General features: G+C 40.9%; 1 protein-coding gene across 2 annotated transcripts in view; it reads right to left on the bottom strand.

The window, feature by feature from the left end:
• The window catches only part of LOC139636023 (voltage-dependent T-type calcium channel subunit alpha-1I), a 142,838-nt gene extending 116,832 nt beyond the window's left edge, over positions 1–26,006 (bottom strand). The window contains exons 1-3 of one of the 2 annotated variants that reach the window (XM_071503682.1): positions 24,676–26,006; positions 23,476–23,569; positions 17,511–17,644 (exon numbers count right to left, since the gene is read on the bottom strand). In XM_071503682.1, coding sequence (XP_071359783.1) covers positions 17,511–17,644; positions 23,476–23,568 — 227 coding nt within the window. In that variant the 5' untranslated portion in view covers position 23,569; positions 24,676–26,006. Of the gene's footprint in view, positions 1–17,510; positions 17,645–23,475; positions 23,719–24,675 lie in introns of those variants that run through there. The other variant, XM_071503681.1, reaches the window with a different exon arrangement.
• Between the last annotated feature and the right edge of the window lie 1,345 nt (positions 26,007–27,351).

Here is a 27,351-nt window from a genome sequence, read left to right as displayed (position 1 = left end):
ACAGGGAAACTGGTTAACAATGCAAATACATCCACAAGTCTATAAGGGGCATCAAAGAGAATGAAAACCAAGGCCAATGCCAAACAAGGAAAACAACCATTATAACTAATGTGATCATCACAAAGGTGCAATTTCATCTGAACTTCTGAGTTGTGCTGATTTAGAGTACACTTCTCTCTGTGTTTGTTCCTATGAAAAAGCCTAAACAGGAGCGCTCACACACGCTCACACACACACACACACACACACACACCTTCACGGAGTTGGTGCCCTGCTGTGCCGAGGATAATATGAATTAACGAGCTGGAATTTGTGTAACTAATAAAGCGACACATTCAAAGAGGCAGGGGTCAGCTGAAGACTTCGCAGAAAGAAAGCGCCTGGATGACACAACCCCTGATTAGTTTGTAGCTGAACATGAATATTCATGTGTGTAGGTGTATGGCTTCACATGGCAAAGTTAAAGTGCTGCAAAAAGCAAAAAAAATAAAATAAAAATAAATAAATAAATAAATAAATAAATAAAACGGGTGTTCCATCATTTTGACATAGATGGAGGAAGATGTTAAAGTGAATAAGTACAGTAGGCCTCCTGCATCCTTGGAAACTGGATATACCTTTCAGGATATGGAGTGAAAGCATCAAAGCGGATCCTTTCAGTTTGCGGGCGTGCACAGGAGAGAGAGGCGTGAGATTAAACCTGCAGCCGCATGAGATGAAAGCGGGGCTTTGTGAAGGAGCAGCCATTGGAGGTGGAGGGTATAAACAAGCTTGAACTAAAACTAGGTGTGGAAGATAGGAGACAGGAGGGAAGCAGAGAGTGAGTATTTTTGCTATCTGACCTATTTGTGAGAATTTTCCTGACAGGGAAAACGTACTTTGCTCGGAGGGAGACAGTGAAAGCTCAAAGAAAGAGGGAGAGGATGGCCAGCAAGAGGAATAGAGAAGGAGAAACAAACAGAGGGATGACGGGAGGAGGCGTGAAATGAGGACAGAGATCAGACACTGAAGCAAGTAAAGCACAGAGGGATGATTAAGCGCAATATAACGATGGCAATAAAAGGAGACTGAGAGAGGGAGAGAGCCTGAGGGTTTTATCAAGTGTTGGAGATAATTACAGAGTTAGGAGGAGAGCGGCTGAGAGAGGCGAGGCTACCAATATGCATATACCTGGATGAACAGGGGAACGCTGCTCTCAGGCTGCGAGGAGGGGTGGAGGGTGGGAGTAGAGAGTTGACAAAGTGTGAGGAAAGAAAAGTACAAGAAACATAGGCAAGTTCCAGGTGTTTCACACACATGTTGAACTTCAAGATAGTCTGCCACTCCATGATAACAAGCACATTTCCCTGAGAGGTTGGAGAGCCTACCACGTAAACGTTTCTCAAGTGTTTAAAAAGCCCCGGCCAATTATTAGCTTGCAACCTTTCAACCTGTGTGTCTGAAGAGGAGTCTTAAAAAAAAAATTGACAGCAAAATTACAGTGAAATAGACAGAAACATAAAAAGCCTCCAATTTCCTGGTGTTCCAGAGGGAGTTTCACAGTTTGAAATGGAGTCCTGAGAAGTTTCAAAGTTGGAAAACATGAACAAGTTACATAAGGATGGAACTATTCAGGAGGTAGGAGATGAGGCAAAACATGACCATGTCGAATTTCTGCCAGGATTCAAGAAACTCTCGGCACCGGCAATTTGAATTAAATGTCAAGTTTTAGAGGCAGAAGGTGGCTCCAGGAGTTGTAGCTCATTCTCAAGTTGGAGAAACTTGACCGGGCCAAAGTGCAAAGCGATGGAGCTGAAGCTGCACTGTGCTGCTGCAGTAGTTCAGAGGTGAAACTCCTGAACAGAGCACTTTCCTTTATTCTTTTCACTCCAGCAAACAGCCATTAGTCCAGTGACCAAACATGCTTCAAAGCATCCGTAAGGTGCTGGTCAAACTCGGCCAGCCATGAAATATGAATCTCTCCCGTTGCCGGGGCATTATTGTAACCTTGGAGCTGACAGAGTCCTGATCCCCCACCCACCCACATATCAAAAGCCACGCCGAACATGAAAAGTAAGGTCGGGAGTTCGCAGAGCGCCAAGATACAGCCGTATCTGTGAGTGACCAGAGAGGCTGGCTCCTCAGCGTTCGGCCGTGATCCAATTTGAAAGGCAGGTTTTCTGTGGAGCGAGTGGAGTGAACACATCTCCCACCTCCACAGTCAGAGGAAGCGAAAAAAAGTAACTTGCACTTGGGAGATGATGCCAGATCACAGGGTGGCTGAGGACAGGCCGCAAGAGCAAAAAAAACTTTTCAATAAAGATTCATAGGAAATGAAATGTTTAAAAGTATCCAGAAAGACTGAGGTAGTCACACACTGAGCAGGTGCATCAATAGGAACAGGGAGGATACGAGGGCCCCTCTGTCATAGGAAGACATTGGTCAGGGGCCCGTACTGACCAAATTAATTGCATTTTTTTTCCTTATATCTAGAAAAAGTTAAGAGTAAAATGATTGTCCATTGTTGGTAATATATTTATATTCATATACTTTGTGTGTGTGTGTGTGTGTGTGTGTATGTGTATGTGTGTGTGGATGTGAAAATGTCTGCTAATAATTTGTCTGATACCCAGAGGGAATGGACAAAAATAAGTGGACTGAAAGTTGTAGTGTGTCGCTTCTACAGCTGCTATTGTGATCACTGAGCTGCACTTAGAGAGCGTGTGTGTGTGTGTGTGTGTGTGTGTGTGTGTGTGTGTGTGTGTGTCTGTGGTGGGCCACATAATGGGGATGTGTCATTTTGAGCAATTTTTTTGCAGCAATTTTAGATAAGACAGCTCTTTTTGGTCACACAGCCACACAAGACTACACACACACACAACACGTAGGCAACCAATTATACCTGTACACAAAATGATGTAGACACACACACACACACATACAGAGTCTATTATACTCACAGGCACAATCTCTCACACACACAAAAAGCATTACTCCTGATACACCCTAGTTTTTCACACGCTGAGCAGATGCACACACTGATAATCTCAGTCTCACACTGAAATATGAACGCGCACACAAACACACACCAGGTAGAGAGCGTGCCCGGAGCAGACTTTTGCACAAAGTTGTGTCAAATCAGGAGACAGAGGCCACACACATGCACGAAAAGCACAGAGCGCACATGCACGCTCCTGAAGAGTGTAGTTATATAAGTTGTGAACCCTCACACACTCACACTTACAGTATGCAGACACACACAGACCAGGCTGTGTTTAGTGTCTGTCTGTGTTTGAGTTGGGACGGCTGCTCTCCAACCAAACAGCCTCGTGAATATTTCACAGGAGGAGCTGGATTACTTTTGCTAAGTGGCGCTGGAGGAGCCGGTGTGTGGATTTTTCACCGGTTTTTAAACATCGTCTTTTTCTCCCTGGTGTCTCCTCTCTTCAGGGAGCTGCTCCGTCTCTGCCGTTTAATTTACCCCCACCCATGAGGAACTTTCACTGGTTACTGTTAGTCTGTGAGATATTCTCTCAGGAGCCATCGGAGCAGAACTGCGGGGGAGTCTGCCCTGCTGGTTTGAGGGGGAAGCTTTGAATGTTGAAGATAAAGACTTTGAAATGCTGCACAGGATCTGTCTGATGTCCCTTCACTGGCTTCAGATTCAATTTAGGATTCATTTCGAGATCCTCCTCTTCCCCTATGATGACTTGAATAATCTTGCTTCAGGGTAAATCTGTGAACTGTTAGTGCTTTACACCCCTCAGGCCCTCTGAGCAAGGCCCACTTGCTCCCACGCCCAGGAGGGCAAACACTCTCCCTGGGTCCAGACTGTGGAAGAATCTCAGAAAAATCTCTTGGGTGTTTAAAGTCAAAAGCTAAAGTGTTACTGTGAGTGAATGAGTTGAGTTATTATGGACACTTTTGGTGTTTTTGTGTTGTAATGTTGCTTTTGTTTCATTGTTTTGTAAAGCACTTTCTAACCTGGGTATTGAAAGTTGCTAGTTAAGTGAAAGTTGAGTGTAAAATTCCAAATTGACAGATTTTGTTTTTTTATTTATTCATGATAAACTTTTCTAAAAGAAGACTGCAGTGGTTTCAGTGGTCTAAACCAGAGGCCTATAATAGGTGGACCTGGACCCAGACGCCATCCAATCCAGACCCTAACGCGTGATCTATAAATGATTGAGAATTATTACATTTTGACGAAGCATTTTTTTTGTTTAACTGGCACAACTTTCCTAACTTTTACGGCTACTTAGCCAATCATAGCGGCTTGAGAGTGACACACACACGGTGACATCGGAGAAAGTGAGATAGAAGAGAGAAAGAAAGAGAAAAGGAGGAGGTGTTACAGCTGATCATTTGTTAAAGATGTGTTGAGACTGTTTAATATAAAACTGGTTGAAAGTGTTGGAGTTTACCATCACGAAGAAAAATGGAAAGTCGAGCTACACTTTTCATTTCTTTTTGTAAAACTGAGCACTTTAGTGATAATTTTTCAAAAGCCCCGTTATGTAGTTTTTACCTATTACAGCAATTGTTGTCCTTGAAATGCTAAAGAACATGCAGATATTATTAACCACAGAAGGTATAATTACTCCTACAAATGCTGCCATTAATTGTGGGCACAAGATAACATCCAAAATGCAGCACTTACATTTTAATAAAACTAAAAAATACAAAACTAAAACTAACCAAAACTAAAAAATACTAGTTACCATAACTCTCACAATCAGACAAACACCTGCAGTAAGATTTGGTGTACCACACAAGAACATCAGGGTCATCACAAAACACACTACAAGTAACGTTTAAATCGGGTTAGTATGAGACAGAAAAAATATCAAACAGCCAATCATATGTAGACACATACAAATCTGCCAATGGGGCTTCCATAAAGAAGGGGTGGGCTTACGGTTAGACCCATCCCTGAACCACTTAAATTTAAACTTAAATTTACAAAGGTCATCATAAAAGCACATAAATACATCCGAAAACTATACACACTACAAAAACTGAATCTTTGAAAAATCAGCAGCTCGTCTCTTAATTTTACAGCCAAAATCAATTAATAAAAGCTCTGAAGCATAGCAGTGTAGCTGCTGCAGTGCAGCCACTTACACTGATATTTATAGTTTAGCAGCATTAACTGCAAAAGTTAATATGTCTTCTGTCACATTAGGTGCGACGTACAGTTTATCAGCAAAGAGCCTATCTAATGGGTGATAGAGATGTTGGATGGGCCTGGAAAGCACAAGAAGGTGTCTGAATAGATATTGTACATTTAGGCTATTTCACTGGCTGCACACTAGCCTAACAGACAAGAATAAACTAATAGGGCAATTACCAGAGAGCAGTGAATGTCTCGTTTTATGCCAGCAAGTCCAGGCCAAACTCCTCCTGAAGAAGATGGCATCAATTATTAAAATGAGATTAATGGATTCAGTAGATCTTCTGTCCCAGTGGTGGTTTGCAAGTCAGAGAAGACAGAGAGGTGCATACACACACACACACGCACGCACGCACACACACGCACGCACGCACGCACGCACGCACGCACGCACGCACGCACGCACTCACACACACACACACACACACACACACACACACACACACACGCACACACACGCACATTTAACAAAGGTCTGATTCACTCTTTTCCCTCCTGCCTTCCTCTTTTATTCTCTCTACTAACTTCTCCAGCTCACAAACTCTCTCTTCAATCTTCTCTTTTAGTATCACTTCAATTCTTTCTCTCCACTTTTCCTTTAACAACTTAGTCCTCTATTTTTTTTTGTTTTTTTCTGTTTTGTTTTGTCCTCCGTGTACGTTTGTGTCCGTGCATTTTCTCTCTGTTTGTGTACTATTTTCCTTTCTCACATTCCCACTGTGTGCTGTGTGGTGTCAGAGCTCTAATGAGCTACTGTTACACCTCCAGCTAGGTACAGATGCTCATACACATGTCCCTGTGCATGAGTGTGTGTGTGTGTCTGTGTGCACATGCATGTGTGCATGTGTGTGGGCGTGTTATGAGAATATTTTGTCAAAGATGAAAGCCAGCTGTCTGCTGACGCCACCGTGGTCACATCACCCATCTCTCCTCTCACTTGTTCTCCTCTGTCTCTTCCTGTTAGATTCACGTCATATTCAAGCCTCTGACTTTATAACAAACTTCTATCAAATAAAAAAAATAAATAAATAAATAATAGGCAGTTATGAAGAGAGGTGCATCAAAATCCAGCACAAAGTAGTGTAACTTGGCTGAACCAGGTTTAAAGGTCCCATACTGTAGACAGTGAGGTGTCCATGTCTTTTTTGATTATAAAGCAGGTCTAGGTTCTGTATTGATACTGTGAAAGTATCAATGTGCTTAGTCCACAGAGAAATGCTCAGTTCATACAAGCTTTACTCTGCTGTTAACACCAGGTTTAACTTTACTGGAAAAATGACTTTAATGAAAAATGAAAGCCTCTTTCACAATAGGAAAGAAGAACTTGCCAGAATGTATACTATATCAGTGATATAAGATTACAGCTTTATCGGATAATAATCAATAGTTAATACACGCTCATACACACACACACACACACATCTGTTTAGACAGTTGGTGCTGTGCGACAGCAGACTGATCCTTGGCGTCATTTACTCTACACTTAGTGTCAAAAACTATTCAGGATCATTAACTTAATAACCTCATTCATCATCTGCCAGTTAAACTAACACAATATGACTACATGTGCACCCAAATACACACTGCACAAACACATGCATGTAAAAGAAACAGCCTTTACTACATCAAACACTTCATATGTGTCCATCATCCAATGCATTAAATATGCAGTGCAAATTAGTGTTTGTATTTTATGTACAGTATGGATCCAGCATAAACACACACACACATTGACTGCCAATGTATGGGGAAAATATGTTACAGTAGCGCCTACCACTCTACCGCAGTAATTAGCCATTTAGCATTTTCCCATTGCTTTTCTGGACATTGATAAACAAAAAAGTGAAAATTTTAGTACGAAGCAAGAGTTAATCTGACATTTGCTGACTGTTTTTTTAAAGACAGTGCAGTTGCCGTGCAGTGCATGTTAACACAACAACTGCCAGTACATGCAGGCGCAGGCCATATTGCTGCAGCCTGCTTCATTAACATATGATACCTGTGATCCAGCATAGAGCCATCCTTTGGCATCGTGATGCTATTTTGTTTGTCTGCTTCTGTCAGTTTGTGTGTTTTGTCTTGTTCTGCCAGTGGATTACAAGTCTGACTCTGCTCTTCTGCTGCTAACTGTCTACTTGTACTATTTGGTACTTTTATGCTGCTTATTTCTCATTATGTATAATTACATACATGGAAACTGTGTAATTACAACATAACATGCATAAATAATGTCAATATGTGACTATGCTGTGTAATATTCATATATCGTGTGGGAAATCTTTCATTATCTACTCACTGGATTGTGCATAATTGGTACTAATTTAAACTGTATGTGTGCAGGGTTTCTTTTTTTTAATTTTCACACTCTGCACTTATTTATTATTTAGTCATTAATTTTACATTAGTATCTTGTTTATACAGTCTTAATAGTGCCGTCCTTATATTAAGTTAATTTGTTTCTCCAGATGTCTCATCACAAGAACTTACATGCCCACTTTGGCCAAATGTTACTCTGTGAAGACAACAGGGACCTTTTGAACCTATAGAAACTACTTTCATTCTCAAAACAACACACTCATGAATCTGTGAGCAAACACCCAAAGAAAACTTTTAGTCACCTATCGACTGCTTCAATGTCGAGAAGAAATGAGCTGGCGTTCTCGCCGAGTTCTCAATAAGGCTGCAGACTCCTCTGTTTTACTGAGTAATGACTAGATGATAGAGTGCCTGATTCAGCACTACAGCAGCACAACTTCTCTTCAGAGCTGACAGGATGGTAGATTGATTTAAAACAATGAGGTAGCAGCATTGTGATATGTGAATCGAAGGCGGTGCAGTGACAGGTTCTCTAAATGCTGTTCACAACCTGAGATCGAAGACTGTGATAATCTGATGCAAACCCCTTCATCTACCAAGACAATTCATTTATATTATAATGGTCCCATAACTGGAGAAACCTATTGATTTTGATAAATGGGGGATTTTGGTCATATTAAATTAGAAAGGACACCACCAATGTAAAAACAGCAAGTGAAGGTCAACACTAGGGTAAACAAACACTGAGACATTGCTGCAGTTCAATACCACGGGCAGACCACACATTAGTAAGGGTCCCCTTGGACAGTCAGACCTTATGCTGATCTCATTCATCTCTCAGGACACAGCAATCAAAACACTTACCAGATTAACTCTTGCTGTTTTGTTTAATCACTCTGAATCAATATGAAACAAAACACCAATTCAATCCATCTGCACATGAAGTGGCAACAAACAACAACATGAAAATGGATATTTTTGCATATGTTTGTCATAATAGTTTTAGCACTGACTTGTTTCCATTGGTGCACACAATACCAATGGCAAGCAGAATTCAAGCAGACTATGGAAATTGGGTCTTACTGCAGTTGTCTTTCCATTTTATAATGTAGGTCATGTTTCAAAGTCTTCAAATTTGCAGATGACACTTTGGTGTTGTTGGCGGGATCTTGGAAAATTATGAGCACAGATTAGATGGTCCTTCACAATAAAACATGTTGCAATGCACTCAGATAATCATAAAGTAAGTAAACAAAGGAACATGAGTGATTATTTTTAACTTCATCCAGCAACATGATGCCTCCATCCAGTACTTTAGAAAACTTTAAGAGACGGCAGCACTTATTTCTGTAAAGGAGAGGGAGAATGTTTGATATATGTGTAAATATAATTCTGCCAACACAGATTGGGATCAATTATGGTCTCCCATCTGCTCTCCTCACCATGCAGTATAAGTTTTGGCAGCTCAGAACATGAAGGGGGGGCAGCTAAGATATATACTTAAAGCATATGTTTGATATATGAAGGACTGCACACTAACAGCATATACATGTAGGTACACACACATATTCATTTATGAAAACAATACCAGAACAGAGAGAAACAGATGGCATCAATAAAACGATCATTAAGTCTCCTTAAGACCAAAATAACATTTTTCATTATTACAATTTCTTTTTTTTATATATTTAAATATTGAGAGTTTTTATGCAAAACTTTGGACACTCCATGGCAAATTACCTTCTTTGTTGATTTTTTTTAAGGTGAAAAGAAGCTGCACACATTAAAATTGGCCTTTTTTCACATATTAATGGGCTGTTAGATTTTATTTCATGAACTTAAAAAAAACAAAACAAAAAAAACAATTGTGGCATGTGCAAAAGTTTTGGCACTCCTCTACATGTACAGACTTCATGAACTCGTTAGGCTTTTCCTTGACTTGTTAGGACTTGTAAACAGATCAAGAATTGTCATTGGATCTTAAGAGGTGATGGCAGTTCCACAACTTCATGAACTCTGACTCTTCAAACCTTGTGGTAATACCCAACAACCACGGCCTCATCCAAGCAACTGACTGAGGATCTGTAAATGAAGTTAATTGACTAACTCAAAGTGCTTCCAGCTTGGCAGTCACGCTGTTCGAAATAAGAAATGGAAGTTACAGGGAACTGAGGAAGTGAAGACAAGATCTGGAAGACCAAGAGGTGGTGGCAGTGCCCTCCTCCACTATATATTGTTGCTGGCACAAACAGGGTCTACATAGAAGAGTCATCCGAGGGAAGTGTTCCCTCAGACCTCATCATGAAACTCAACGTCTGATAACTACAACGCAACATCTACATGAGCCTGGGTTGTTTTAGAAACGTGCTGCGGACAGAAGAAGTTAAAATTGAGCTCTTTGGTCACAAACACCAAGGGTGTGTTTGGAGGAAAAAAAAGGAGCAACATCTTGGTGAAAAAAAAACACCTTGCAAGTGTTAAGCACAGTGGTGGAACTATTATTGTTTGGGCTTGTGTGGAAGCCATTTGCACAGGAACCACTGCACAGATAGAAGGAAGAATGGAGTCCACTAAATGTCTGCAAGTTCTGGATGCAAATGTCCTGCAGTCAAAGTGACAGTGAAAAGAGGCTGGCTTCTCCAACAGGACAGTGATCCGAAGCAGACCCCACTGTAGTTTCAGCAACACAGGACAGACCCATTGGTCCCCAAACCTCTGAACTGAAAACTGTATATTACTTCTTGTAAACAAATGTCTTGTATTTTCTACAATTTCTCTTATTTTCTGGAACCATATTCTGAGCTTTTCTCGGCATAAAACAACCCCCTATTTACCCCGATTTGCTGAGAACTCCAGTAAAAAAAAGTGTCCTCTTCTAGCAAAAAACAGAGGTGATGTGTTGCTCTATTTCTTAGTGGGAATAAATATGATAGTCTGCCTTTCTAGCCCAGCAAGAATAAGATTATCTGTCGTCATAGGATCGTTTGCCATTGTGGTGGATCTCTCAGCAGCTGAACTTCTGTGCAGCATTGCCCATCAGGAGCCAATCATGCAACCAGCATCTGTGGCTGTAACAACAGATGGACTATAGCAAGCAGTTAGCAGGCTCAGATTAGCTCAGTGGTGCAGCTAGGATGGCTAATGCACAGAGCAACAGTCTGAGCAGCAGAGGACAGAGTCCTGGTTGTCATCCTTACAATGGGTTTGATAAGAATGCATTCAGAGCGTAAAATGTGTAAATTTATGAGCCCTGACATTTCTCTGCTAATATCCTTTGATGTCCCTTCCTTTCCTCTGGTATACTGCTCGTATTTTTCATTCATGCTCACCCAACACATCAGCGTGTCTTCACCTCCTCCTCTGCTGCCTCTGCTGAGTGCTGGAGACAGATAGAGGGCGTGAAGGGAGAGAGGAGGAGCCCAGAGAATGAATGGATCCTGAGAGAGGAGGTGTAAAGCTGGGCCTGCGCGCACAGATAGCCTCTAAAACATCACCCCTGACGACAGTCGCTCACAAAAGCATACACACAAACACACACACGCACACACACATTTAAATGTAGAGTATGCACACATAAACACAAGCTTACAATACCTGATGATCATGAAGGCAGGTTTCAGTTTCAGTTGCACAAACATTTCTGAAGCAGAGTTGCTTTGAGGAAAAAGAATCTAAGGGTGAAAAAACGTTTTTGCTGTTCTTTGAAATTCATGATTCCCAGAAAACCTGCACTTTCACTGCTCACAACGCAGCCAAGCTTTTTCCTGCTTGCAGTGCAGCGTCACATCTAAAAGTGTTTCTACAACTAAACCTCCAATTTTCTCGTGCAGGCAAGGCAAAAGTCCAAATGCTGAATAATGGCAGGTGCCAACGCTAAAAGAGTAAAGGCAGAAAAAGACAAACTTGTTTCATTCTAATGCCTTCTTTAGCTCCACGCTCTTTTTTTTTTCTTCCCTGTCCACTTGGCTGCAGGCGAATACAGTGGCGCAGGGGCTCCAACAAATTAGGATCAGCGTCACTCATTGGAAGTAATGTTATTATTGTAACCAAGAGCCGAGAGCAGCTGTGTATTTAAATAATCACCACGCAGAAGATGTGAATACGGAGAGACAGATAGCCTATGGCCCTGGTTTTATTGTGCGCAACAGAGCTGCCATCACTACCTCAGCTCTACGAGTCCTCAGAGGAAACACTGAGGATGAATATGGAAATGTATTCACTGTGGTTGGTTGACCAACTCTGGCTTCTCGGGTTTCAGTGGCTTTGTATAATGCATGAAAGGTATGTGCTAAAGGGGAGCAACAATGCCTGTGAATGAAGCAGCACATGCAAGTGCACATTGCACATTAGATCCATTATCAGCTCATACTTCAAAGATTCCTGGAATGCCTTAATGTCTTTAATACATTAACAATGTAGAAAGGTTTGACTCCAGATTTACAAGAAATTGATTCTTTTCTTGTACCTTTAGTTTAGTTTATTCTGTAGGTTAAAGGTACCCTATTGTCTGTAGTGAGATCAGTGCACAGAGAAATGCACACAGCCTGTATTCAGAAACTGAGCCTTAAAACGAGCTGTCAGGACTTCTGTGACTTTGTGATGTCACAAAGCCACACCCCAAGCCCCACCCACCTGGACCCAGCATCCAACCTTGCAGGATTTGGTTTCTCTGAGTGTTTACCTGAAATATGCTATATTTTTATTTGATCATTCAGAAAACAGTCATCTGCAGTAAGACTCATCTTTTGATGACTTGATGACTACTACAACAATTTAATAGTTATAAAAATGTTATTACTATAAAAGATCATTCTTATAAAAATAATTCTGATTAAAAAACATGTGATAACATCGTATGTCATGATATTTGAGCTGGACTGTGTCGAGATATTAAATTTTGGATAGAACTAGAAAGGGACCAAGAAAACTTTGTTTATTTATTCATTATTTATTTTTGCCTCGACATTTGAATTTTCTATAATAATATGAAACCTTTGAACTGATATAAATTCAATTTAACTTAATTCATTTGAGTGGGTACATTCAGAAAATTCATTATGCATCAGTGGAGATGTGGCAGACCTGGGCAGCAGATACTTTAATGCTGCTGACAGTTTGGGATTTCAGAGATTGTCTAAAATATATTCTGTGCAAAAGCAAGCCAGTAAGAAAAAGGGAGAGGTATTAAGAAAAAAAAAAATTCAAATCAGAGTGCAGAATAGAAACCCAGCTGAAAACCTATCAACTTCAAATTTCTAAAACATACAGCATAATTTCCCTCGAGCTAACTCAACAACACCAAATGCACAAGAGTGAAATATGTGAGGTTTTCAGCGGCAGTTTTGTTTATTAGAATTAAAAATGACAGACAAATAAGCATTCGGCCGGAGGTTGTGCCTGAGGGAGAACTTCCTAAACAAGAAAACATCCAGTTTCAGTTTTGGACACCTGCCTACTCCACCCCAGTCCGCACACACACAAACAGCCACCATCCAGCTGCGTGCAGGGGTCTGGTTCAGCTCTACAGGCAAGCTAAGCAGAGCCTGATGTGGAACTCATGCTGCTCCTAATCCCTTTCCTGCAACTCGCCCACTGTTTGTTTTTGCAGCACACTGGTTCCCAGGGGTGCAACGCTTTATCATACCCCCCCCCAACACACACACACACCCTAACCCCCTAAACTCCCCATCCCTCCATCCCTGCTGCTACACACGCCGCATGTGGTGGATGTAAGACTTGGGAGTAATTGGTGGTGGTGGCGGCAGCTCTCTGCGACATTGTGCGCTGAGCATTGAGGGTTGGCGCACAGAGACGAGGTGACAGATCTCTGTGGCTGCTGCTTAAATGAGGATGACTGAAGAAAAGCTGAGATGGAGGGTGAGAGGAGACACACGAGCTGAAACTGTGGGATCAGACTGGAAAATAGGACCAGATAAAACGTTACGAGAAAGCTCGAGGATGGCAGGAGTAGCTTCTCTAGCCTCGGGGCTGGAACAGTGCACTGCTGAAATTTATGGAAAATCTAAGGAAACCAGGGCAGTAAAAGTGAATGAAAAATGTTCACATTCCCTCAAGGGAAAAATAGGAAGAGGAGGATGAAGAGAGAGGAGACGAAAAAGCAGACGAAGGAGTTGGGGAAAATGTGTCAAACAGGAAAAATTGTTAAAAATTGTTGGAAGAAAAAACTGCAAAAAGCTTAGTAATTCATCTAACACAGATCTAGCAGAAATATAAATCCTGAGTGCAAACATTTTCTTTTCACACAATATTTAATTATTTGAATCTCAACAAAAAATTAAGATACTGCTTTCGTGTCCTAATCTGGGATTCTTGAAATGTTTGCAGAGGGCATTGTGGGTAGAGAAAATGTTTATATCATTGTTTTTAGTGAGGTTTGTGAGGTATGGAAGATAAAGGAAGTGCTGAGAGTGAGAGGAGAGATTTTTAATTTCTTGATTTTAATTCTGTTTGGCCTGCTTCTCCACATTGGCATTTGGAGACACTTGTCACAGTAGATGTAACAAGATTCAGAGCCACTTAGACACAGCCAGAAACTACAAATGTATTAACAGCATCTACCAGACGGGAAGATCTAACAGAGACTCTGTTGAATGTTTGTATTGAAAATGGAAATCTCTTGAGAGTTACTCCTCTTTGAACTATGAAAGAGCAATATTAAATCTCTGGAGTACCAATTTTAAATAAACATAAAAATTAAAAGGCTGCCAAAATGTGTTTTCTTTCTGAGAGCAGGTGCTGGTGATTGTCGCTTGACAAGAGCTCCAGCCATTGTTGTGTTTAAAAGCCAAGAGGTTATAATACACCCTCTGAGCAGCCCTACGTCCTTAGGGCAGATCAGAGGCTACAGTAAGTCACTATTGGAAAGAGACCAGTTAGGGCTAGCTGGTTAGCATCCTAACTTCAGAAGAAGAAAAGACATTACAGAGATGAGTTAACAATGGCGGTGCTTGCCACCTCTGCAGACAGCTCTTGGCAAGTAAAGGAATGAAGATTGATGCTGAACTCACAATGTTTCTTCTAGAGTGGTAAAATAACAGCTGTCAATGCTAATGTAGCAATAGTAAAACTTACAAATAGCGCCTTTAAATTTTGTCATATCAACATTATAATTCGGCTAATGAATAAGTATATGCACAGATCAGAGAGGTGTTCTATGGCTTTCAATGCAACTACTAATGCAGCTACTGATAGGGAAACAATTAGTATACAGCGTAATTGCATTTAGTACAAGTTTATACCATGTTTCAAATTAGGAGTTCTTAAATGATAATTAAAAATGTTCATAAAGACACTTTGTCACGTTGAGTAGTTCTAGTTGATCCTCTGTGTACAGGATGTTTTGGAAAGTCACGATGAAGGATGTCTCTTTAAAGAAGCCTCAGCCAACAGGCAACTTGGTGGTGTCACCTTCTTTAAAGGGGATCTGTTCACTGATTGCGCTGGCACAGCTCTGCATACTAATGATCTCCTTTAAAGACTTGAAAACATTAAAATGATAGGATACAACTTAATTGTTTTGAGTCATCAAACCAGGTTAATTACTTTAATTTTTACATGCCAAGAGATAATGTGGTGCCCCGGCTCGGGAAGTGTCTGCCTCATGCCAGAGCTTATTCTGTCGTGTTTCTTATTCAGTCAACAAAATTGTTTTCTATTGCTATTGGGTAGAACTGGTTGTTAAATTGAATACCTCCCGGTAAGGACTTCCAATATGCTCCCTTCATTCCTGAGACCAACCAAGTGCTACAGTTCTACAGCAGTTCAACACTATAGATCAACCACCTTTAGGATTGTATTAAGACTTTTTGTTATAAAGAATGACACAATCAAGTTTAGACATTCATCACTTGAAAACAACTTGAACTGGTGAGACGGGTAAAAACACACAGAGGGCTTTCACACTAACCTCTCTGGTGTGGTTCAAATCATCTCTGGTGCTTTCTGGGTTTTTATCATTTATGGTGTGAAAGCTGTTACTTAGCCTCTGATGTGGTTTAAACTACAGACCCAACACCGCTGAGAAGCTGGGTCTTGCACCATTTGTCTGTGCTGCTACAACAAAGTAGACCAACATGATCTCTGTGATGGTAGATACATGATTTTCATGTGCATTCAAAAGCTAAACAACTGTTTAATCCACCTGCTTATTGTAAACGGTCAAGAAAACCATCCTCTAAATGACTTTTAAGACCAATGTACTGTATATTTAAGATATCTGAAGAACCATGGTAACAGATAGAAGATGGAAAAGAGAGCATATTACCCAGTTTTAGCCTCACTCTACTGGTTCCCAGTATCTTCAGAATAGATTTTAAAGTTCTTTTACTTGCTTTTAAAGCTCTTAATGGTTTGCGGCTGACTTATATTGCAGATTCTCTGTCGTTTTATAATCCTTCACAAGCTCTAAGATTTTCCACTGCCACACTTTTAAATACACACAATTTTACACACAAGAAAAAAGGCAGTGCAGCCTTTTTTAACTGTGCTCCACAATTATGGAATACCCTGCATAGCCCAGAGACATGGGCTCTGTGAACAATTTTAAACGACAGCTGAAAACTTATTTATTTAGTTTGGCTTTAATGAATTCTCTCTATTTTTTTCCCCGTTTTATATTTGTATTGTCTAGTTTGACTGTCCTTTTATTCACACTTATTTTATTTGATTCACCCTTATTTTATTGTACAATTCCATTTCTTATTGTAAAGCACTTTGAGCTACATCTCTTGTATGAAAAATGCTCTATAAATAAAGTTTATTATTATTACTATTATCTGTAATACTGTAACTTCATCTTGAACTTATGTTTAACTTAATGTTCAACTTGTGTGAAACAGACCAGAACTAAAATGCAACAGTTTTTTCCTTGGTCCAGACCAAATGAACTGAACTACAAAAGAGGAACATCTTCCCCTGCTAACAGAGCATCACTTAAGAGAGTGAAAGAAGACATTCAAAAAGAAATGAAAACAGTGAGAGCAATGCACTGCCATCAAAACAGACTGCAACAGGTGGCACAACAGGTGCTCTGACAAAATAGCAAGATAAAGGGAGTGGGAAGGTATAAGCAAAAAGGATGACATGGATGCACAAGATCACACAGCAGATGTCACATTGCTTGAAAAACCTGAAACAGCTTAGGATTTGGAGCTATTCTTTCAGTGCAACGGTTCAACTGATAAGCCATTATTTATTTTACACACCAAGCATGCATATTGTCTGGCTCACTACAATTTGAAAAGTTAATTAAAAAAAATATACACATTTTGCTTTAAAAAGAAGGAATATTCCTCTCTCTCTCTCTCTCTCTCTCTCTCTGCTGCTCTTTTTCATTTTCTTTATTTCACCAGCCAAAGCTTTTGGCTCATATTCATGAAGTCAGCAGTAACAGTCTGACCCTGTGCAAAATCTATGGGCAGGTAATTTCAGCTGATTCATTACATTATCGCGGCCATTAGCTCAGCCGAATTACATCATGTCATTATTGTCAGCTGCGTCCCAGGTGAAAGCCGGCGACTATCAACATGTTAATATCTAAAGTCGTGTTACATATTTAACACTGACATGATTTGGCCATGCACGGTTGCACAATGGATCGTGATGTGTCGGGATGACAAAGACAGCCGAGCTGAAAAAAGGGATTTGGAGCCTGGCCTTTAAATAGTCCCATGATAAATCATAGTTAAACATCTGAACTTTCATATAATTCCAATGTGCTGTGCTGCACATGGAACCTTCAGCCCCCACATATAGAATTAAACACCAATAATATCTAGGAAAACACATTTCTGCTAAGGAATCAGCCTCTCTTCCCATTTAATCCGACATATAGGATTAAATGGGAAGAATAATGTTTCCCATTATGCTTTAATTTGCCCTATGAACTGTTTTCATTTTGTGCTGTCAATCACTCAGTTCTGCAAAGACATGTAAAACCTTTTACTGCTCACACACGTGCGGAGTCCCCTGACACAACACAACAAAAGGGTGCATATATGGAACGCGGGGGGGGGGTCCTCACCCTGCCATGACGATGAAGAAATCCAGTCGGTTCCACGTGTCCCCGAGGTAACAGCGGCGACCGAAGATTCCCAGGGCGACCATCTTTATGACCATCTCCAGAGCGAAGAAGATGTAGATGAATGCGTCAAAGGCCTGACAGAGAGACATCAGGAGAGACAGAGACAACGTGTCACAAATCAAATAACAGGCAGAGACTGTGGTCTCTGTTGGGGCCAGAGTCAGAAGTAATGAGACATTTATAAACCTCACTAACTGACTAGGATGGGCTAAAACCAACCTGAGGTGATGTGTTAGGTAATAAAAAAAAAACAAAAACCTAATTCTGTTATACATAATTATTACTACTCTGTAATCTTTTTTTTTTTTTTTCAAAATAATATTGTACCATCTAACCCTGACTCTAACTTAAAGTAATATTGTGTAATAATTCCATAGTTTGAAAATAAATTCATGCCAATATATTTTTCACTTTGCTTCCTTTTACTTGAACACCTTGAAATGAATGGGTTAATGACTGGGCTTCAGCAGCAAGTGGAAAAACACCACCTGGTGCTATGAGTCTGTATCAACAAGCTGATGGCGTCCTTGGGTCCGTCCTGCCTGCTGTCACCGACAAACACTGGTAAATGGAAAATTGTGTTTGCATGACTCATCTTTATGAAAAGGGTGTTTAGGGCTAATGCCGAGATGCGCCCACTAGATCACCTAAGGAGTGCTTCAATATCACAGTGGCCGAATCCAAACATCTGGACTTTCCCCGCACCTCCAGACTTTATGGGTTCAGACCTGTGACATCTGGAACGCCTACAGCTGTGCTACTCCATAATTTATCAAGTTTAAAAGGCCTCTAGTGCACTTCCTGCAGACTTTCAGCAGACTTCTAGAGAGTTCACCTCAGGTGCAGACTTTATTGGATTTTGCTTGTAACATTCCCCATAATCTAACTACTAATAGGTTGGACACATTTTACATATACATTATATACATATATAAATATACAAAGAAATCCTTAAAGAAAAAACAAAGCATGTGAAAAGATTTAACAGTTTCACACAGCAGAACTTGATGTTGCAAACAAACTGAAACTGCGATTGAATTCAGAACCATTTAGATGAGTAATGAGTTGGATTATAGGGTCAGGATCTTGGCATCGGGCAAATCCATGGCAACTACTGAAGTCCGATGTCCAATCTCATTTGCATTTTATCTTCTCATTACCCAGCATCCTTTTTGGCCTTTTCGAATTGATTATTTGATTGATTTTTTTTTTGTTGAATGATTATTGGCTATTACTAAAACATTTTTCGTAACTGATTTACCATTTTCTGACATTTTGAAGACCAATCGGTTGAACAATAAAGTGAGAAAATAATTAGCAGATTAACGGTTAATGAAAATAAACACTAGCTGCAGCCCAAAGCAGTCAGTGTTCCAGTCATATCACAGTATCTTTAAAAAGAAAAGGCCAGGGCAGCAAGTCCAGAAGGTGGAGATTCAGGTGTTGTTTCCAGGTTTGAACCCATAAAGTCTGGCACCATGAGGATGGGGTGAGTGATGACCCTGGAGTGTGAAACAGATCCAGGTTGTAGCGGAGGTAAAGTGGGCTCATATCCTGAGCCATGAAAGGTTTCAGTAACCTCCTCTTTCCTCCCCTTCTCTTCTGGCTTCTCTCAAAGTTCGCCTCCCAGCTGAAATCTTACTTGAGACTCTCTTCCTACAACCATTTCATCTTCTTTCTCTTCTCTCTCCCTGGCAAATTCATATCTCCATCTCTCCCTCCTGACCTCCTTCTCTCTATTAAAACTGTTTCTCCCCTCATCCACCCTTCCCCCTCTCCTCAGCTGAGCAGTTTGCCCTAAACAGTGGGGTAATGGAAAATAATTTGTTTGAGCAGTAATCAGAGATAAGCCCCACACCACAACACCTCCCCCCCACCTCACTCCCAGCTTTAATCAAGCATCTAATTAAAAGAAGAAAGAAAGAAAAATCCAAATAAATCAAAGATCTCAGCTTGCTTATGCATGTTATTGCTGTTGTGAGCAAAAAGCCTAGATTAGCTGCTGTTCTTTTCTGTGTATACAGGGGGATTAGAGATGAACTGACGCGCTTGGCGTTGCCTGTAATTTGATTTTCAGGGGGAAGTACAGTAGGCAACATGATCTGAATCTGAACCGCTGGTGTGCAGCTTTGTTTTGTTACTAGCTCACTGCTAAAAAAAAAAAAAAAGGGGGTGGGGGGGGTGGGCAGCCTACTCAGCAGTCCTGGAGGTGTGTAGCAATGCCAGACCGGCCTATCAATGTGGAGGAACGGTCAAAGTTTGCAACCTTGACCTTTGTCAAAGCGGAAAGATGGACGAGGTGCTACCTTGTGTAAAGTTCACAGACTCAAGGGAGATGAAGACTCCAGCAAATCTCAAAAAACTTTCCTCCTCTGACATTTCCACATCTCCCTGTCTCACACCTCTCACTCTATTTTGATTTTTCTGCCTGTCTTCCTGTCTCTTTTTTTCTTTCACATCTCTTCATCTCTATACTTCTTACTCTGTTTTTCTTGTTTTCTTGGAGCTCCAGTAACAACGGGCCAGGGAGCCAATCAGAGGAAAGGCTCTGTGCCTCTCTTCTGATTGGCTGACTGTTTTCTAAATGACTGAATGAAAATACAGCAGATTTTAGGAAAACACTCAGAGAAACCAAATCCTGCAAGGTTGGATGGAGGGTCCAGCTGGGCGAGGCTTGGGGCATAGCTAAGAGTGGTGACCGCTTTGTTGTGACATCACAAAGTTACAGAAGTCCTGACGGTTTGTTTTACCTGTTTACTTTCACAGTATTAATACAGAACCTAGACCCTCTTTATAATAGAAAAAACATGGAAATCTTACTTTATACAAGACGGGATCTTTGAAGTTCTTTTGTAAAGATGTGTGCGAAGCTGGACACCAATCAAAACTAAGAATGTTGCCCTGTCCATGTAGAATAAAAGAAGAACTGTACATTTATCATTCAAAGCTGATGTAAAGCTGAGCAATCTGGATTTCTGACTTATTTTCTAGTGTCAGCAGCAGTTCAAAGTTTTTACTTATCTCAGTATCTCAACAATTACTTTGTCGACTGCCAGATTTTGTGTGGACGATATTCATACTTTTTTGAAAATGTTTTCTAATGACTTTTCATCTATCGCCACCATCAGGTCAGAATCTATATGTATCCAGTGTTTATGAAGAAATATTTGAAAAACTGCTGACATTCCCACCAGCCTCAACTTTACTTCGAGTTTCATGCAAGTATCACTTGTTGGCAAGCATGGTTGGATGGTGAACAGGTTAAACATAGCATTGTCACTATGAGCATGTTAACATGCTGACATTATCATGTTATGTATTAATGTAAAAAAAAAAAAAAAAAAAAAAAAAAAAAAATCAATCATGATCAATATGAGACTTTTTTCAACTCTCCAATGTAAGTATCACCTTCATATGTTACATAACTCCACCACTGTGTTATGGATTTATACAAATAGCAAATCCTTATTACAGAAGTGAAAACTATTCATTTTTTATTGCTGAAAATGGTTTGGCTCTGAAGGCTCCAAACTTTCCACGTCTTTAGCTCAGCTCAGGAAGTGATCAGATCAAAGGATGCTGCTATTATAAAAGACACTGCAGGACATTGTGACCAAGTTCTGCATTTGTACTTGTAATTTCTGATGAAGGACGGTCTTTGCCTGCAGTTCTCTGTCTGGGGGCTTATTATTGATTCTCTTACATTTCCTATTCAGTAAGATGAAAACACAACAACCTGTGATGTCTGTGGAGATTCTCACCCATCCGGTCATAACATAGCTGGAAGGCAGTCAAATGCAAATGAAAATGCTGCTTGGTTGCACATCGAAGAGGCGTTGATGAACCCTCCAGGATGAGCTGTGAAGTGTCCTCCAAACTACAATTGTAGTTGGTTTTGACTCCAACAGAACAAACTGAGATGCAAAGAATCTAGACTTTGGTTATCATCCAAAGCATCTTCCCAGATTTTAACCACTAACCCATCCACCAGCATATACTAGCTGACTAAATAACTAAGTAAGCTTCCAGAGGCCTGTAAGTCCACGTTTGTTAGAGCTTATAGATTGTGCTGTTGAGGCACCATTGAAATCGTGGTATTGAACAACGGATTTTCTGAGAGGAGTGTATTGACTGTGGCGCTGTAGCCCGCTAAATCCATGCTGATATTGAATAGGGTCTATAGATACTTGGAGGAGAAATTCTATTAGGTCCAACTCACCAGCCACCTCCCCCAGGGAGTGCGAATCAATCCACCGTGTGTGTTGGCTGTTGTATGATGAGTGCAGTGCCTCGTGTGTGTGTTCATGTGAGCATGTGAAAAACAAGACGCCGGGGTGATTCAACAGCCGACAGACCGAAGACATACGTGCACACGCTCTTGCACAGATGTTACACCCACTCAGGCCACCTTTGACATAAGTGAGAAGGGATTGTGCGTCTTGCCAGATGACGAGGGAAAGCTGCCGAGGTGCCGTACGTGTGAAAGTCATACTTGCTACACCATAAAGACCACATGCTAGCAGTGAGTCACCGTGAGGAGTTACAGGCCCCAGCAGGGGAGAGGGAGTGTAAGGGGGTGGGGGGGGGATGGGTGAGAGGAAGGAATCCAGAGAGGAAGAGAATGAAGGTTCTTTGTGTGTCTACATGAGTATGTGGGAATAAATGAACACATGCACCTCCTAGAAGCACAATCTTCACTTCCTTCTTCTAGGAATGGGAGGACATTTTCGGTATGAATGTGTTTGCATTGTGTATCTTTGTATCTGTTCCTTAACATGTTGTTGTATGCAGCTGCCGTATGGAAGTTCAGTATGTCTTCTTTTGTATAGATCATATGTAAAATGTGTATGGCTGAGAATAAGTGTGCATGTGTGCAGATTTGTTAACGCATGTTTGTTAGTGTGTAAGTGGTTTTTTATAGCATGAATCTATGTAGGTAGACCCTCTGATCAAATATACATGACTCCGTGTAACTAAGTAAACTGTATTTATAGAGCACTTTAACAAATAGTTTTCAAGTGTGTCAGAGAGGACAAAGACAAAGGTCTTCAGTCATGCTAGCGGCTCTGGGAAGCAGTGCTGCTGATTGTAAAAAGGGTCAAACTGAAAGACAAAGAAAAGCTGAGGTCCAAAGTTTGTTTTTGGTCGTTGGCAGCTGTGGTGAAGTAAATGTAAATCTTGAACCGAGGGTGGTGTCAGTGTGATTATCAATGACTGGGGAACTGTGAGTGCGAAACAAACTGCATGTAAAGATGGATGTAGCCTCCATGACGTCACCCATAGGTTTCTGAACACTGTTTTTGAAGCTCGGAGCGGGCTGCTTCTCCGTTGCCATCTTGGCAGTGCCTGACTCCATCTAACTCCCAGCTAATCCAAAAAATGGGCAAAGAGGCCAAGACTTCAGTGAATGTCAGATTATGGCTAGCATACGCTCACCCACCTTCCACTCAAAGCACATGCCCTCAATTATGTACGACTTTAAGCCTTAATAAAATTTAACTGGTGAATTATATGAAAATTCAGCCCCTGAAACATAAACTTCTTTTTATACCAGGCATTTTAACATGGGAGTCTATGGGGATTGACTCACTTTTGGAACCAGCCTCAAGTGGTCATTCAAGAAACTGCAGTTTTTGGCACTTCATGTTTCAGCCAATAGAGTTTGCAAGTTGGTGCAAAAGTAGTCGACCGACAACTTAACCATTCCTGGATGTCTGTGACAAGGCAAAACACATCAGCACAAAACTGTGCAAAACATATGCAAGAAAAAAAAAATGTATGAAATATGCACAGATTTAGATCCTCGCAGATTTAATGGTACTTTGCTCAAAACTGGAGGAGTAACAATGGCAAAATCATCACGACAAAAGTGTGTGTGTGTGTGTGTGTGTGTGTGTGTGTTTACCTGTAGAATTTGGCATCTGTCTGAGGAGCAGTCGATGTTCTCACAGGGCTGGTACATTCCCAGGGTCACGCAGTTCAGCAGGATCACCATCATACTGACACGTTCAAACCATGTAGAAACACAGCTGGTTAAGGAGAAGAGCTGATCGAGCGACAGATACAAAAGCTTTAGAATCGAGAGGAAGTGAGTTTTTATGGGGCACATACTTTCAACGCAAGAAATGACAATAAATCATTGAGTATGTGCCTAATTCCAAGCATTATGATAGAACCACTTAAAACTGAAGAACAAGTCTTTAAAACAAAACTTTAGTGCTGCTCTAATGTCACAAATCATCAATACAATTATCATGTAATGAAGATGGGATCAATGTTCGGCACTGTGCTGCCTTTAATGACGAACTTCATGGAACCTTAAAGGAAACTGAAAAACAAACGAAGAATCACAATTTGAAGCCAATTTGAACTAAAATACATATTTGGGACTAATTTGAATGTAGACAATTTCCTGAAAATAGTTTGGGCCTAGCCTTCAACATAAAAGTATACGAAATAAGAACAAATGCAGAGTGTAACTACGTTTTTAATTAAACTGGATGTAATTATGCCAATAAGTGAGTATTAAGTGACATTAATTAGCCCCATAGGGTCCAATTCAGTCACAAAATGTCATAGTTTTCAAGTGCAGCTTTGACTTTAAAGGCCATTATTGTGCTTAAACTGCTAATGGCTAAATGTTGCTGTTAAAGTGCAGGCCTCAACAGAGGATGTATTGTTTGCAGCAGCAATTAAAAATATAATGTGTGATATTTACGATGTGCACAGTTTCCCATTTTACTGTATTACTCCCTCAACACTTACATTAACACCACAGAGTTAATCCAAATTATGAAGCTAAATGAGCTCTAATAGATACTAGGTGCCACCTATTGTCAGCGTGACCTAGAGCAAGGTCCCTGATGGTTCAGCAGTTCCTCTGAGGAAGGTTCAATCTTAACTCTGACTTCTCAAAGTGTTGCACAACAAATGTTAGACAATATCTGTGGTGATGCCAAATGTTTGGAGGGTACCGTGGCACGAACAACACTCGTTTTGAAGAAAGGTTAACGGAGCGAGCAGAACATGTAAAACCAGCGCTGTATGCCAGAGAAAATTGACAGAAACAAAGCAGCAGAACGTGACGGAGGGATTCAGTATGTACTTCCTGTGTGTTCAGGGGGTGAGCGCGCTCCTCGGCTAATGAGCGTGTGAAGGAGGATGTGCTGTAATAGCCCAGGAGCTCCAGTATCTCCCTGAGGCGATACAGTCCAGGATGCTGAAATGCTCCCGCAGCAGCCTACATCACAGAGCCTGCAGGTCGGCAGCAGCTTCAGCAAGAAATAAGAGACAGGAAAAAGAAAACATGGTGAACCTGTTTCTACACTGCAGGTAGGAACAGACAGGTTTAAATTCTCCAACATGCTTCTCTTGGCCCTGCCTGAACCTTCCTACAAAGTGATGGACGACTGTAGATATCACAGCATGGATAAAGATAGGCCGTGTGTGGGCAAAAACACATGCATACACATAAACACACACATTGACAAAGCCTCGCACACATGCAACCAAACACCCACTCATTAACACACACATAGGCAGAAAAGTACACATACACAGCTATGCACGTGCAACTGAACAATAACGCTCAAAAACAGAAATGCTCACAATCGCCCACCCACACACTCTCTCTCACACACACACACACACACACGCCCTCAGTTTTGCACATTAAGTCTCTCATTAAATCAAACATTAAATCGATGTGTGTCAGCTGATGGGGATCATTTAAAGATAAATATTCAGCACTGCAGGGAGCCATGTTTAATATTGATGTCCCAACAGGCTAATAGCTGCAAAGGAGAAATGTGAAACAAGGTTAGGAGGCAAGATTTGTCATCTAATACTTCCTCACAGACTGCACCGCCAGACTGGCATCACACACGGTGATTAATACACTTTGGATCAATCTTTAACCGGGTTATACCTTTGAAATATTGATTTCACAAGCACTGGCTGCCAGGTTCTGCTTATTAAACACACAACACATCTCACACTTTGGTCATCTCTGTCTTTATGAATCCAGGCTCATTGTGAGGCCATGCTTAATGAAGTGTGATCAAACTGTTGATGCGTTAATTGGGTGAAAAGAGAAAACGGATGAATTTGATTGACATGTTCTTGATTTGCAAAAAAGAAATTACAGGTAAGAAATAGTGACACATTACGCTAAATTTGTCTGGAAGTGTTTGCATTGACAGCATCAAAAACTAATGAATACGGTAGCAAATAAATAAAAAATAAAAAAATAAAAAAATAAACTTAAATTACTTGTACTTGTATTCCCCCACAAACCTGCCAAGTTGCAGGAAATATGGTCACAATCTCCCCTCCCTGAGTTACAGCATTGCACAATGACCAGAAGTGTTTCTGCAGCACATTATGATGTCACAGTGAGGGTGACCTTTGAACATTTGGATATAAAATGTCATCACTTGACATTTGGAGTGATCAACTGTCTCATAATTAGCATATGAATTTGTGAGTTATGGCCAAAAATGTGTTTTTGTGAGGTCACCTTGACCTTGAACTTTGACCTCTGACCATCAAATTCTAACCAGTTCATCCTTGAGTCCATATGTATGTTTGCACAAAACTTGAAGAAATTCCCTGAAGGATATCACGTTCATGAGGATGGGACAGATGGACACCGTGAAAACATAAAACCTCCAGCTCTGGCTGTGTCGCACGCATAGAGGCAGAAAACTGGGCGACATCTCACTAAAATATGATCAAATATACTTGTAAAACACGCAACTTTTAAAAGCTTGGTTTAAAATGACACATGTTCTTCTTGTTGATGTGTTAAATATATATTCTCTGTATTAACATTTTTACGTAGTAAAAAAAAAGTAGTTATAGTGGTCAAATGACTACTCACACCCACCCTTCAAACTTGGCCTTCATTTTTCTCTCTACTATACAGCTGTAAGTACCTGTGGTTTTGTGACTGTACAGAGTCTGTGCACAGACACACCTGCCAAAGGGGCTCCTCAAAACCTCCTCAGTGAAAGCCCCTGCTGCAGCAGGTGTCCCTAGGACCACATTCTGCCGTGATGACACACACACAGAACATAAAAAAAAAACTTTGGGGACATGACTCAAACGTGCATTCATATCCTGGAGATTGTAACCATACCCACTACTTCTCTAACTCTAAACAACTGGGGACATGGCTAGCCCTCCCCAAACAACTGGTGTTAAGCCTGAAATTTGTCCCCAAAAGTAGCCTATGACACACAGACACACACACACACACACACACACACACAGAAAGAGGTGAAAACAGTACCAGCCACGCTGTTGCTGCTGGTGAAAACATTCACACGTTGTCACGTTCCTGTAGCAGGCATTCTGCAGGCTATCACACACGCACACTTTCGCCACCTCAGCTGTTTCCTGCAGCTCTCGCCTCCTAATGAGGACAGAGATATCATCCGCAGGTGTCACTGGGCTCGTGGTGAGGCCCTCCAGGCACCGCCTGTGAACAAACCACCCTAAAAAGCTCAGTCCTGCCTGGCAGATACACACTTTAATATCAATAGCATGGCTGGATAAAACTGCAGGTCAGCGCTTTCTTATTTCCCAAGTCTAAGTAATGATGACAGCCTTTGGGCTAATGCTGTAAGGATTATCTCTGGGTTATTTCCACTGCCAAACACATTCTTTAAAAACAGCCCCCACCAGTTGCCAGAGTGCCCGGCTCTCCCGTTTCCCTCCTCATGCTCACTGACTATACATGAGCTGCCTTTAACAATGTGCAAGTATCTGTCTGTCTCTC

Source organism: Trachinotus anak, unplaced genomic scaffold (genome assembly GCF_046630095.1).
Source record: "Trachinotus anak isolate AG129_WGS33_773 ecotype Australia unplaced genomic scaffold, CSIRO_AGI_Tana_v1 ptg000019l, whole genome shotgun sequence".
In the NCBI taxonomy this organism is placed as follows: Eukaryota; Metazoa; Chordata; class Actinopteri; order Carangiformes; family Carangidae; genus Trachinotus; species Trachinotus anak.
This window is presented reverse-complemented; position numbering and strand designations above follow the sequence as displayed.